The sequence below is a fragment of the Salvelinus alpinus genome, chromosome 10 (genome assembly GCF_045679555.1).
Source record: "Salvelinus alpinus chromosome 10, SLU_Salpinus.1, whole genome shotgun sequence".
NCBI classification, from domain to species: Eukaryota; Metazoa; Chordata; class Actinopteri; order Salmoniformes; family Salmonidae; genus Salvelinus; species Salvelinus alpinus.
The window spans coordinates 65102689-65115864 of NC_092095.1; the positions used below are offsets into that span (position 1 = coordinate 65102689).

The 13176-nt window shown below is 42.7% G+C and overlaps 2 protein-coding genes across 2 annotated transcripts in view; both read right to left on the reverse strand.

Annotated features, from left to right (window-relative positions):
- Nucleotides 1-2376: 2376 nt before the first annotated feature.
- LOC139532625 (uncharacterized) lies at nt 2377-8263 on the reverse strand. Its single transcript, XM_071330480.1, has 2 exons — nt 6061-8263; nt 2377-5927 (listed from the first exon to the last, which is right to left on the reverse strand). Exons 1-2 carry the CDS (start codon nt 6110-6112, stop codon nt 4873-4875), a joined length of 1107 nt encoding a protein of 368 aa, XP_071186581.1. The 5' UTR covers nt 6113-8263; the 3' UTR covers nt 2377-4872.
- Nucleotides 8264-9607: 1344 nt separating this feature from the next.
- LOC139532648 (receptor tyrosine-protein kinase erbB-4-like) overlaps nt 9608-13176 on the reverse strand; it is a 686205-nt gene continuing 682636 nt past the window's right edge. Inside the window, exon 27 of the mRNA XM_071330551.1 lies at nt 9608-11685. Within this exon, the coding sequence (XP_071186652.1) occupies nt 10775-11685 (911 nt within the window). The 3' untranslated portion in view covers nt 9608-10774. The remainder of the gene's footprint in view (nt 11686-13176) is intronic.

Sequence of the window (13176 nt, forward strand, 5' to 3'; positions counted from 1 at the left end):
TTCAGAAAGCTCTTATTCTGCCCTTAGACACTTTTCTATTATTTATGATTGAAATGAAAGCCTTGCGGAGCACGGATAGAACATCTCTGCATGGGAAATGATGTGCTGCATCCAGTTTACATAACGCACTCTGGTAAACAGAGGATTAAAGACTAAGGGGTAATTAGAGAAAAATGTTATCTCCACACATGACTTTGTTTGGATTAGATGTGTGTGTGGGGGGGGGGGGGGGGGGTTAAAGGCAAGAACATTGTGAAACCTTTGATGATTTCCAAAGCCTTAATATTGAAGTCTTTTATAGCATGGGACTCATGCATGGGGCTGTACCTAGCTTCTAACACCTTTTAGTATCCAGTAAAATTGTGTGAAACAGATATTACAGTGACTTGGGTCCATCATCAGAAGCTTCTTGTTATCTGTGTGAGACTTAGTTCTTATCTTTGAATTTGAGATGTCCTTTCATAGTCAAATGTCACGTCTTAACACTTTCAATGCTAGTCCCAATATCTTACTTCAAGGCTGACCGGGGTTCAAACCCAAGGTCTCGTGTGCACCGTTTCTGCTGTGCTAAAACTTTACTGGTTAGCATACCCATCCAAACTCCTACTCTGGCTCAATCTAAAGACACTAAGATAGAAAGCATGTAGCCTCACTGAATGTGTGCATTTGGTATGTAACCTCACTGGATGTGTGCATTTGGTATGTAACCTCACTGAATGTGTGCATTTGATATGTAACCTCACTGAATGTGTGCATTTGGTATGTAACATCACTGAATGTGTGCATTTGATATGTAACCTCACTGAATGTGTGCATTTGATATGTAACCTCACTGAATGTGTGCATTTGATATGTAACCTCACTGAATGTGTGCATTTGGTATGTAACATCACTGAATGTGTGCATTTGATATGTAACCTCACTGAATGTGTGCATTTGGTATGTAACATCACTGAATGTGTGCATTTGATATGTAACCTCACTGAATGTGTGCATTTGATATGTAACCTCACTGAATGTGTGCATTTGGTATGTAACCTCACTGAATGTGTGCATTTGATATGTAACCTCACTGAATGTGTGCATTTGATATGTAACCTCACTGAATGTGTGCATTTGGTATGTAACATCACTGAATGTGTGCATTTGATATGTAACCTCACTGAATGTGTGCATTTGATATGTAACCTCACTGAATGTGTGCATTTGATATGTAACCTCACTGAATGTGTGCATTTGGTATGTAACCTCACTGAATGTGTGCATTTGGTATGTAACCTCACTGAATGTGTGCATTTGGTATGTAACATCACTGAATGTGTGCATTTGATATGTAACCTCACTGAATGTGTGCATTTGGTATGTAACCTCACTGAATGTGTGCATTTGATATGTAACCTCACTGAATGTGTGCATTTGGTATGTAACATCACTGAATGTGTGCATTTGATATGTAACCTCACTGAATGTGTGCATTTGGTATGTAACATCACTGAATGTGTGCATTTGATATGTAACCTCACTGAATGTGTGCATTTGATATGTAACCTCACTGAATGTGTGCATTTGATATGTAACCTCACTGAATGTGTGCATTTGGTATGTAACATCACTGAATGTGTGCATTTGGTATGTAACCTCACTGAATGTGTGCATTTGATATGTAACCTCACTGAATGTGTGCATTTGATATGTAACCTCACTGAATGTGTGCATTTGATATGTAACCTCACTGAATGTGTGCATTTGGTATGTAACATCACTGAATGTGTGCATTTGATATGTAACCTCACTGAATGTGTGCATTTGATATGTAACCTCACTGAATGTGTGCATTTGGTATGTAACCTCACTGAATGTGTGCATTTGGTATGTAACATCACTGAATGTGTGCATTTGGTATGTAACCTCACTGAATGTGTGAATTTGGTATGTAACATCACTGAATGTGTGCATTTGGTATGTAACCTCACTGAATGTGTGCATTTGATATGTAACCTCACTGAATGTGTGCATTTGATATGTAAGCTCACTGAATGTGTGCATTTGGTATGTAACCTCACTGAATGTGTGCATTTAGTTTGTAACCTCACTGGATGTGTGCATTTGGTATGTAACCTCACTGAATGTGTGCATTTGATATGTAACCTCACTGAATGTGTGCATTTGATATGTAAGCTCACTGAATGTGTGCATTTGGTATGTAACCTCACTGAATGTGTGCATTTAGTTTGTAACCTCACTGGATGTGTGCATTTGGTATGTAAGCTCAATGGATGTGTGCATTTGCTTAACTGACTTATCAACCCTGCTCCAAACACCCAATATATCATACGATTTTTAACACTCAAACACCATCAAAGAGACATACCCCACTCAAATATTGAATCAATCTTTATTTATATTAAATTAAAAATATATTTTTGGACAGATTCATGTAACAAATATGAGGAACAGTACTTCCATGATATAAAGCTTTAGGTATGGTCTAAAGTTCAGTGGAGAGTTGTAGCCAGTGCTGCCAACATTCTGTGGGGAGGCAGGGAATAGGAGCTAGAGAGGCTGAACCGGAAAAAGGGAGGGACACACTGTGACTCTGTCAGTGTTTGACGACATTTATAAATATACATGCAGTTAAATCAAACATTACATCAAAATAAGTTCAGTCGTTTTGGTTCACATACTGTACAGGCCAAGTGGGAGGTGCCTCACGATATTGATCTCAACTTCTACATCTTCCAATTCAACCTTGATGTCTTCGAACATGGAACTCATGTAACATGCTGGCTCAGGGGTGAATGTACATTTGCACACTGGGCTGATAAACAGGCAGATAGATGGACTGGATAGCACACGACTGAAATAGAAAATGGGCTGAAACATATCTGGTCAGGTCGAGTTGGCAACACTGCTCTGAAGTATTTTGAGAGAGAGAGAGGGAGAGAGAGAGAGAGAGGGGGAGAGAGAGGGAGAGAGAGAGAGAGAGAGAGAGAGAGGGAGGTAAAAAAAGATATAAACCATTGTTAACCCCAACACAGATATTAAATAGAGAACTCACAGAGAGATGCTTCATACAGGTCAACTAGCCAGTTTCACAGGCGAGTGTCCAACAGGGGTGTTTTATATTTCAAATAAAAATGTACTACCCAAAGTACACGTACAGTACACACAGAAGCTATGTGATATCTAACGCTGACACCTGATCAACAGAGAAGGGAAAATAACAAAAAAAGAAAAGAACGTGACACAGAGAGAAAAGTGGTGAAAAGTCAAAGCATCCTCCTATGTACACATTTCAGCGGCTCGTCTCAGTGCTTTATAAAAATACTATTCACATTTTGTCATGGGACAATAGTGTGTTCAATCTGGAGGAAAGTCCAAATGACTGTACAATTACATTGGTTTGATAGGTATATCAATTTCAACACTAAAAATGTCACCGAAAGAATGAGTCCTCTCTAATACGACCATTAAGATGCAATTAAGATTGGGTCAAATTTTCAGGATGTTTTGAAATATTATCCGAAGATAATACTGAATGAGGTGACGTGTGTTGTGGCTGTGAAAACCCTCATTCATGTTATTAAATACACTTCATCAACACAATAAAATAAACATAAGTATTTTTGAATATGTTGAAATAGTTTTAAAAAACAGTGACAGACCAAAACATTGGACATGAGAAATATGACTAAATTAACAGTAGAAGTCAGGATGACTATGAATCCTATACTAAACAGTAAAGATGAATCCTATATTGAACAGTAAAGATGAATCCTATACTGAAAAGTAAAGATGAATCCTATATTGAACAGTAAAGATGAATCCTATATTGAACAGTAAAGATGAATCCTATATTGAACAGTAAAGATGAATCCTATACTGAAAAGTAAAGATGAATCCTATATCGAACAGTAAAGATGAATCCTATATTGAACAGTAAAGATGAATCTGAATCCTATATTGAACAGTAAAGATGAATCCTATATTGAACAGTAAAGATGAATCCTATACTGAAAAGTAAAGATGAATCCTATATTGAACAGTAAAGATGAATCTGAATCCTATATTGAACAGTAAAGATGAATCCTATACTGAAAAGTAAAGATGAATCCTATATTGAACAGTAAAGATGAATCCTATACTGAAAAGTAAAGATGAATCCTATATTGAACAGTAAAGATGAATCCTATATTGAACAGTAAAGATGAATCCTATATTGAACAGTAAAGCTGAATCCTATATTGAACAGTAAAGCTGAATCCTATATTGAACAGTAAAGATGAATCCTATATTGAACAGTAAAGATGAATCCTATACTGAAAAGTAAAGATGAATCCTATACCGAAAAGTAAAGATGAATCCTATATTGAACAGTAAAGATGAATCTGAATCCTATATTGAACAGTAAAGATGAATCCTATATTGAACAGTAAAGATGAATCCTATACCGAAAAGTAAAGATGAATCCTATATTGAACAGTAAAGATGAATCCTATACTGAAAAGTAAAGATGAATCCTATATTAAACAGTAAAAATGAATCCTATATTGAACAGTAAAGAGGAATCCTATATTTGACAGTAAGTGTGTATGTTTGTGAATGCACTGTATACAGTGGTGTAAGGTATTAAACACTTAAACCTTTCCATGGTGTGTTTTACCTTAACAACTGGAAGTTACTACAGAATTTGTGCTACTGATTTCATTCCAACTCCAAACAGCAATAGAAGCTGTCCCTCAAACCATCTATCCTAGGGACAAAAATGGAAAATACTATTAATTGAACTAACAAATACTCAGGGTAAAGAGCAATAGCACTCACATTGAGGTATCAGGCATGATGATATAGTATAAGGTACAACAGGCATAGCTAATACAGTTCTACTGCAGTGGTGGAGGATACAGTACTTGTGCTGCTGATTGTGTCATAGAATACTTTCCAGCTACATACTGTATAGGAGAATACTAAGGGGCCAAAACCTTTCCAGCTACATACTCTATAGGAGAATACTAAGGGGCCAAAACCTTTCCAACTACATACTCTATAGGAGAATACTAAGGGGCCAAAACCTTTCCAACTACATACTGTATAGGAGAATACTAAGGGGCCAAAACCTTTCCAACTACATACTCTATAGGAGAATACTAAGGGGCCAAAACCTTTCCAACTACATACTGTATAGGAGAATACTAAGGGGCCAAACCCTTTCCAACTACATACTCTATAGGAGAATACTAAGGGGCCAAACCCTTTCCAACTACATACTCTATAGGAGAATACTAAGGGGCCAAAACCTTTCCAACTGCATACTCTATAGGAGAATACTAAGGGGCCAAAACCTTTCCAACTGCATACTGTATAGGAGAATACTAAGGGGCCAAACCCTTTCCAACTACATACTCTATAGGAGAATACTAAGGGGCCAAAACCTTTCCAACTGCATACTGTATAGGAGAATACTAAGGGGCCAAAACCTTTCCAACTACATACTGTATAGGAGAATACTAAGGGGCCAAACCCTTTCCAACTACATACTGTATAGGAGAATACTAAGGGGCCAAAACCTTTCCAACTACATACTCTATAGGAGAATACTAAGGGGCCAAACCCTTTCCAACTGCATACTGTATAGGAGAATACTAAGGGGCCAAACCCTTTCCAACTACATACTCTATAGGAGAATACTAAGGGGCCAAACCCTTTCCAACTACATACTCTATAGGAGAATACTAAGGGGCCAAAACCTTTCCAACTGCATACTCTATAGGAGAATACTAAGGGGCCAAAACCTTTCCAACTGCATACTGTATAGGAGAATACTAAGGGGCCAAACCCTTTCCAACTACATACTCTATAGGAGAATACTAAGGGGCCAAAACCTTTCCAACTGCATACTGTATAGGAGAATACTAAGGGGCCAAAACCTTTCCAACTGCATACTGTATAGGAGAATACTAAGGGGCCAAACCCTTTCCAACTACATACTCTATAGGAGAATACTAAGGGGCCAAACCCTTTCCAACTGCATACTGTATACTAATACTAAGGGGCCAAAACCTTTCCAACCATGTAAAGACCTCAACTTCAAGACAACTGAGAAAGAAGGCATAAGTACAGATGTCGTTTTCTGGTAGATAAAGAGACGTCAAAAACTAGCGTTGCTACTTGAACAAAATGGCGGACGGTGAATATTGAGCCAAACTGTTGGCTATGGTAACCGTATTAGGACTGGCTCAGGGTCATAACAGGCTCTTCTAATATGAACACTGTAAAAAGAGAGACTGGTTTTTCACTGGTTTTGAAAATCATAGAATCTACAATCTGTCATTTCAGTCCTTGGGGAAAAACAAGTTAAACACAACATGAATACTTCACATTGAAATGAAATGTTAATTCCAGTTTGCGGAACTATTTGGGCCCAAAGGCAGTACAAAATAATAGTCATCATAACCAGAGGCAATAGAAAGACAGGAAGCAGACAAATAGTACATAATTATGAAGACTTCTCATTCAGTACTTCAGTATGTCGCCAAGTTTCTCTCTATTCTGTTTCCTTCACATATCTCAACCTTGTAGGTGTAAATGTGAAATGCTTTTGAAATAATTCTGTTTTTGGATTATTACAACTAAGAAAAAACACGTTGTTTTAAAATATTTTTCACTTCCTGCTAGTTGGATCAATGTGTTCCATATGGGCTAAAACAAACACCCACAGTGCAGCAGAAACATGTATAAACAACCCTCCCTCCTCTCTGCCACAAGGACAGCTGGGATACGCCTCCTTATGCTGTAGGATGAAATATAGACAAAGTAAAGGCAAATCGAGTAGGAAATGAAACAACAAACATGCATGGCTCCATAAAAGCAGTGTGACCAAATGACTCTGAAACGGAGGTTTTACCGGCGGTCATGGACCTTCCACTTAGCAGCAGAAGCTGTCTGGCAGTATTCTCATAGGTGTTTATGAGGCATCAGTAGTACAGGTAACTGTTCCTAGTACACGTTAGTACAGGCAACTGTTCCTAGTACACGTTAGTACAGGCAACTGTTCCTAGTACACGTTAGTACAGGTAACTGTTCCTAGTACACGTTAGTACAGGCAACTGTTCCTAGTACACGTTAGTACAGGCAACTGTTCCTAGTACACGTTAGTACAGGCAACTGTTCCTAGTACACGTTAGTACAGGTAACTGTTCCTAGTACACGTTAGTACAGGCAACTGTTCCTAGTACACGTTAGTACAGGTAACTGTTCCTAGTCCACATTAGTACAGGCAACTGTTCCTAGTACACGTTAGTACAGGCAACTGTTCCTAGTACAAGTTAGTACAGGCAACTGTTCCTAGTACACGTTAGTACAGGCAACTGTTCCTAGTACACGTTAGTACAGGCAACTGTTCCTAGTACAAGTTAGTACAGGCAACTGTCCTAAGTCACTATTAATTCTAAATGGTCAGTTACACATGACTTTTAATCACTGGTCCTGCCCGAGTGGCGCAGCGGTCTAAGGCACTGCATCTCAGTGCTAAAAGCGTCCCTACAGACCCTGGTTGGATTCCAGGCAGTATCACAACTGGCCATGATTGAGAGTCCCATTGGGCGGTGCAAATTGGCCCAGTGTTGTCCGAGATTGGTCGGAGTAGGCCGTCATTGTAAATAAGAATTTGTTCTTAACTGACTTGCCTAGTTAAATAACATAAAAAACATTTCCATTTGGCACTAGTCATACCCTTCACATTAAGGTTGGGGTCAGTTCAGTATCCAATTGAATCGAGTTAATTAATAAACAGAAATTTTAAGTCATGAATTACATTTTTATTTGCTGATTTGACAACTGAACTGACTCTTCTTCATGCAGCCCTCGTCTCGGAGTAATGGAGAGACCTGTGGTGAAGTCACACAAGAAGATTCTGTGTCAAATCTCTGGAACTTGACATTTTGGATTTAGAATGAGGAGTTGGTAATCCTATCGCTGTATAGAGGTGAACTGAGAGTTGTCAGGGGGAGAGAGAGAGGAGGCTAGCTGACTGTCAGTGGGCTTAGTTTAGTGAAGCAGAACTGGTTCTGTGGTTAAACTACTACCTCTTTAGAGGACTAGTTCTGTGGTTAAACTACTACCTCTATAGAGGACTAGTTCTGTGGTTAAACTACTACCTCTATAGAGGACTAGTTCTGTGGTTAAACTACTACCTCTTTAGAGGACTAGTTCTGTGGTTAAACTACTACCTCTATAGAGGACTAGTTCTGTGGTTAAACTTAAACCACCCTCCCTCCCTCCCTCCCTCCCTCCCTCCCTCCCTCCCTCCCTCCCTCCCTCCCTCCCTCCCTCCATGTGAATCTGTCTATATGGAATCTGTTGCTCATCCATTCATCCAGGCCTCCACTAGGACACCCTCCACCTCCTCTCTCTGTGTCTCAGCCACTGGTCATTATGCAGACCGTAGCGAGTTATAATGCTACAGGAGTCCTCCTCATTATCCTCTCATTTGCATTGAAAACTGTTACTACAAACTCTGTGTCACTGTGTCAGGCCACAATCTGCATAACATAATTTCCTCGCAGTGATGAATCTCTTTCGAGACATTATTGAGAAAAAATCCTGTCATTCCATTGAAGCCAGTGATAAAGGAACTTTTACAGAGTTATTTGTTAAGCTGCCCACATGGTTTACAGTAGTTTAGACTTGATAAGAGCTTTCAAGTTAAGCTACCAACATGGTTTACAGTAGTTTAGACTTGATAAGAGCTTTCAAGTTAAGCTACCAACATGGTTTACAGTAGTTTAGACTTGATAAGAGCTTCCAAGTTAAGCTACCAACATGGTTTATAGTAGTTTAGACATGATAAGAGCTTTCAAGTTAAGCTACCAACATGGTTTACAGTAGTTTAGACTTGATAAGAGCTTTCAAGTTAAGCTACCAACATGGTTTACAGTAGTTTAGACATGATAAGAGCTTTCAAGTTAAGCTACCCACGTGGTTTACAGTAGTTTAGACATGATAAGAGCTTTCAAGTTAAGCTACCCACATGGTTTACAGTAGTTTAGACGTGATAGGAGCGTTCAAGTGAACAACGTAACAGTGAACGCCACACCCCCAAAAATTATCCAATGGATGACCTGCGTTGTACATACAGGTAAGTAGTTGTTGTTTTTAACACATTATATAAATAATTGTGAAAATTAAATAGAGCAAACATTAAATAAAACATGTTGAAAATGGTACAAGGCTTGGTCACAACAGAGTTAGTTACCGTAAATACTGTAAGAGGTGAGTAACACTGAAGTGATGGTGATGCAATATCTACAATATTTAGCTCCTTTGCGAGGAACATTTCAACATACAGTAGTGGTTGGTTGTCTTTCCATCTCTCTCTCTCTCCAGTTCATTTTGTAGCTCCTTAGTGAGGAACATTTCAACATACAGTAGTGGTTGGTTGTCTTTCCATCTCTCTCTCTCTCCAGTTCATTTTGTAGCTCCTTAGTGAGGAACATTTCAACATACAGTAGTGGTTGGTTGTCTTTCCATCTCTCTCTCTCCAGTTCATTTTGTAGCTCCTTAGTGAGGAACATTTCAACATACAGTAGTGGTTGCTTGTCTTTCCATCTCTCTCTCTCTCCAGTTCATTTTGTAGCTCCTTAGTGAGGAACATTTCAACATACAGTAGTGGTTGGTTGTCTGTCCATCTCTCTCTCTCTCCAGTTCATTTTGTAGCTCCTTAGTGAGGAACATTTCAACATACAGTAGTGGTTGGTTGTCTGTCCATCTCTCTCTCTCTCCAGTTCATTTTGTAGCTCCTTAGTGAGGAACATTTCAACATACAGTAGTGGTTGGTTGTCTGTCCATCTCTCTCTCTCTCCAGTTCATTTTGTAGCTCCTTAGTGAGGAACATTTCAACATATAGTAGTGGTTGGTTGTCTTTCCATCTCTCTCTCTCTCCGGTTCATTTTGTAGCTCCTTAGTGAGGAACATTTCAACATATAGTAGTGGTTGGTTGTCTGTCCATCTCTCTCTCTCTCCAGTTCATTTTGTAGCTCCTTAGTGAGGAACATTTCAACATACAGTAGTGGTTGGTTGTCTGTCCATCTCTCTCTCTCTCCAGTTCATTTTGTCGCAACAACAGTCATGTAAAACACTGTGCTCGGTATAACACCTCTTTTTCGACACGCTTCATCTTGTCCGTCTGCGTTCCTCATCGTGGTTCCCTCGTACCGTCCTGAGAGTCCTGACACCATCCATGTCTGTGTAGAGAACAGTACATATGGTCGTACTACCTCCATATTGCGTGGTTCCTCGATGCTCCTTTCACAAACACCACCACCGCTGCCAGTCCAGCTTATATACAGCGTCAGAGGATAACAGCACTGGTCTTTACCTAGAGCAGTTTTTACTGTTGTTACAGAGGATAACAGCACTGGTCTTTACCTAGAGCAGTTTTTACTGTTGTTACAGAGGATAACAGCACTGGTCTTTACCTAGAGCAGTTTTTACTGCTGTTACAGGACCAGTTAGGGGCTAGAGTGGAGATAAGGAGGTGGAGCCTGGTAGTGTGTTGGTTGGTGGCACTCTGAGTAGGGTCTGCTAGCTCCTTCTATGGAGAACGCTAGCTAGTTAGCTAGTTAGCGCAGGTGATGGATGGTGGGATGTCGTGGGGAGGGGGTTTTGGGGAGGCTCCCGTGACTGTTTGAGGGACTGAGGAAGGGACAGAGGAACCGGAGAAAGCTGGGTACTGGCTGGCCCAGGAGCTGGAGGAAGGTGGGTTGGGACCTCACTTCTATACCACAGTGTTCCTCTGTCGGTACGGGGGAGGGGGAAGAACCGTGCCCGGCTTGAGATTGGACGAGAACTCTGATAGGTACTCTGGGTTTTCGGCCACCACCGGCCTGATGCAGCCATTCCGTTTGTAGAACAACTTGCCATTGGTGGTTCCCGCCTCAAGGCTGTTGCCCGCCTGGTTTGTAGCGCTGTTCAGCGGCTTGGGTGGCAGGCTGTGCTGCCAGTACTCTGGATTGTCAAAGGTCACCTTGAGCTTCTTGCCTGCCGGTTTGCCTCCCGCCTGGTGCCCCTGTCCCTGCTTCAGTACACTGCCAGGGTGGGTGGTGTGCCCCTGGTAGGCTGCTATAACACTTCTCTGGTCCTCGGGCGCCGACATGGAGATGGGACCTTTCTTGACAGTTGACTTTTCAAGGTGGTAAACCTGGGTGGCAGAGGGCCCACCACCACACTGGATCAGGTGGGACTGGTGTCCCTGAAGGCCCAGGTGGGTCCGTTGTGGTGAGTTGCCAGATAGCACCGAGTGGCCAGGTTTGACACCAACACTGTGGAGCTTGTGAATGTGGTGACCCGGCGGTGGGTGATGGCAGCCTCCCTGCAGCCCAGAAGGGGAGCTCTCTGTCAGTACGACGGGGTAGTAAGGAAGGCCAGTCTGGATGGTGAGTTGGGGATAGGAACCAGTACTGATAGTCGAGGCTGTACTCTGCGATGGGAGACCACCGTTCTTTCTCAGGACCAGGTCTCCGGGGTTGTGGAAGGTGTTGAGGTAGAGAGGCTCGTTGATGTACTCGTCTTCGCCCCCCTTGGGATGGCTGTTGGGTGTGCTGTGGTAGGCCGGGTTGTCCAGGGCGTGGACCTCGCCGTTCTTGCGCCGCGCCACGAATGGGTTCTCCTCAATCGGTTTCAGATAGTCTAGAGAGAAAGAGAGAGAGAGAGAGAGTGAGGGAGAGAGAGAGAGAGTGGGAGAGAGAGAGAGTGGGAGAGAGAGAGAGAGAGAGCGAGAGAGAGAGAGAGAGAGAGAGAGAGAGAGAGAGAGAGAGAGAGAGAGAGAAAGAAGAGCAAGATAGAGAAAATGAGAAGAGGATAGTTCACCAAAGATCACTGAGCAGATCCACATCAAGGCCACCTTGCCAACCCTTTCCTTGACAGTCTCCTCTCCCAGCAGCCTGAGGTGAACCAGCAGCTCCAGTTCTGCACTGCTGCCTGCCAGGCACTATAATAGTATGGGGTGGAATCTATCTATTTGACACTCCTCCACTCCACTCCTCTACCCGTCAACTCCACTCCTCCACTCCACTCCTCTACCCCTCCACTACACTCCTCCACTCCTCTACCCGTCCACTCCACTCCTCCACTCCACTCCTCTACCCGTCCACTCCACTCCTCCACTCCACTCCTCTACCCCTCCACTACATTCCTCCACTCCTCTACCCCTCCACTACACTCCTCCACTCCTCTACCCGTCCACTCCACTCCTCCACTCCACTCCTCTACCCGTCCACTACACTCCTCCACTCCACTCCTCTACCCCTCCACTACACTCCTCCACTCCTCTACCCGTCCACTCCACTCCTCCACTCCACTCCTCTACCCGTCAACTCCACTCCTCCACTCCACTCCTCTACCCCTCCAATACACTCCTCTACCCCTCCACTACACTCCTCTACCCGTCAACTCCACTCCTCCACTCCACTCCTCTACCCCTCCACTACACTCCTCTACCCCTCCACTATACTCCTCTACCCGTCAACTCCACTCCTCCACTCCACTCCTCTACCCCTCCACTACACTCCTCCACTCCTCTACCCCTCCACTCCTCCACCTCTCCACCTCTCCACCCCCCCACTCCTCCACTCCTCCACCTGTCCATTCCCCCACTCCCCTACCCCTCCACTCCTCTACCCCTCCACTATACTCCTCTACCCGTCAACTCCACTCCTCCACTCCACTCCTCTACCCCTCCACTACACTCCTCCACCCCTCCACTCCTCCACCTCTCCACCTCTCCACCCCCCCACTCCTCCACCCATCCATTCCCCCACTCCCCTACCCCTCCACTCCTCTACTCCCCTACCCCTCCACTCCTCCATTCCCCTACTCCACTCTGGTGCTCAACCGCCCCTCCGCCCCTCCACTCCTTCAGACCCTGACATTCCATCAGTTTTGTTTCTCTGGTTTTAGTTTTATTTCCAGCTTCTCCACAAATCAAAGTTGCATGAGACTGACAGAGTGAAAACAGCCGATGATCAAAGCCTGAAGTAGTAATATCTGAGCTAAAGCTGGTGTTTACAACGCTCAGAGTCAGCGAACAATATAACAGGGATCTAAAGATGTAGAACAATGTAGAATCATACTGGTAAAAATGACTGGAAGTACAGCAGGCTGTTGTCCAGAGAGGTCAGA

Coding starts and splice junctions, on each gene's coding strand:
- LOC139532625 (XM_071330480.1), bottom strand. CDS start 6,112: ATGCCTTCTTTCTCAGTTGTCTTGAAGTTGAGGTCTTTACATGGTTGG. Junction 5,928..6,060: donor GTCTTTACATGGTTGGAAAG/GTTTTGGCCCCT, acceptor GCAGTTGGAAAG/GTTTTGGCCCCTTAGTATTC.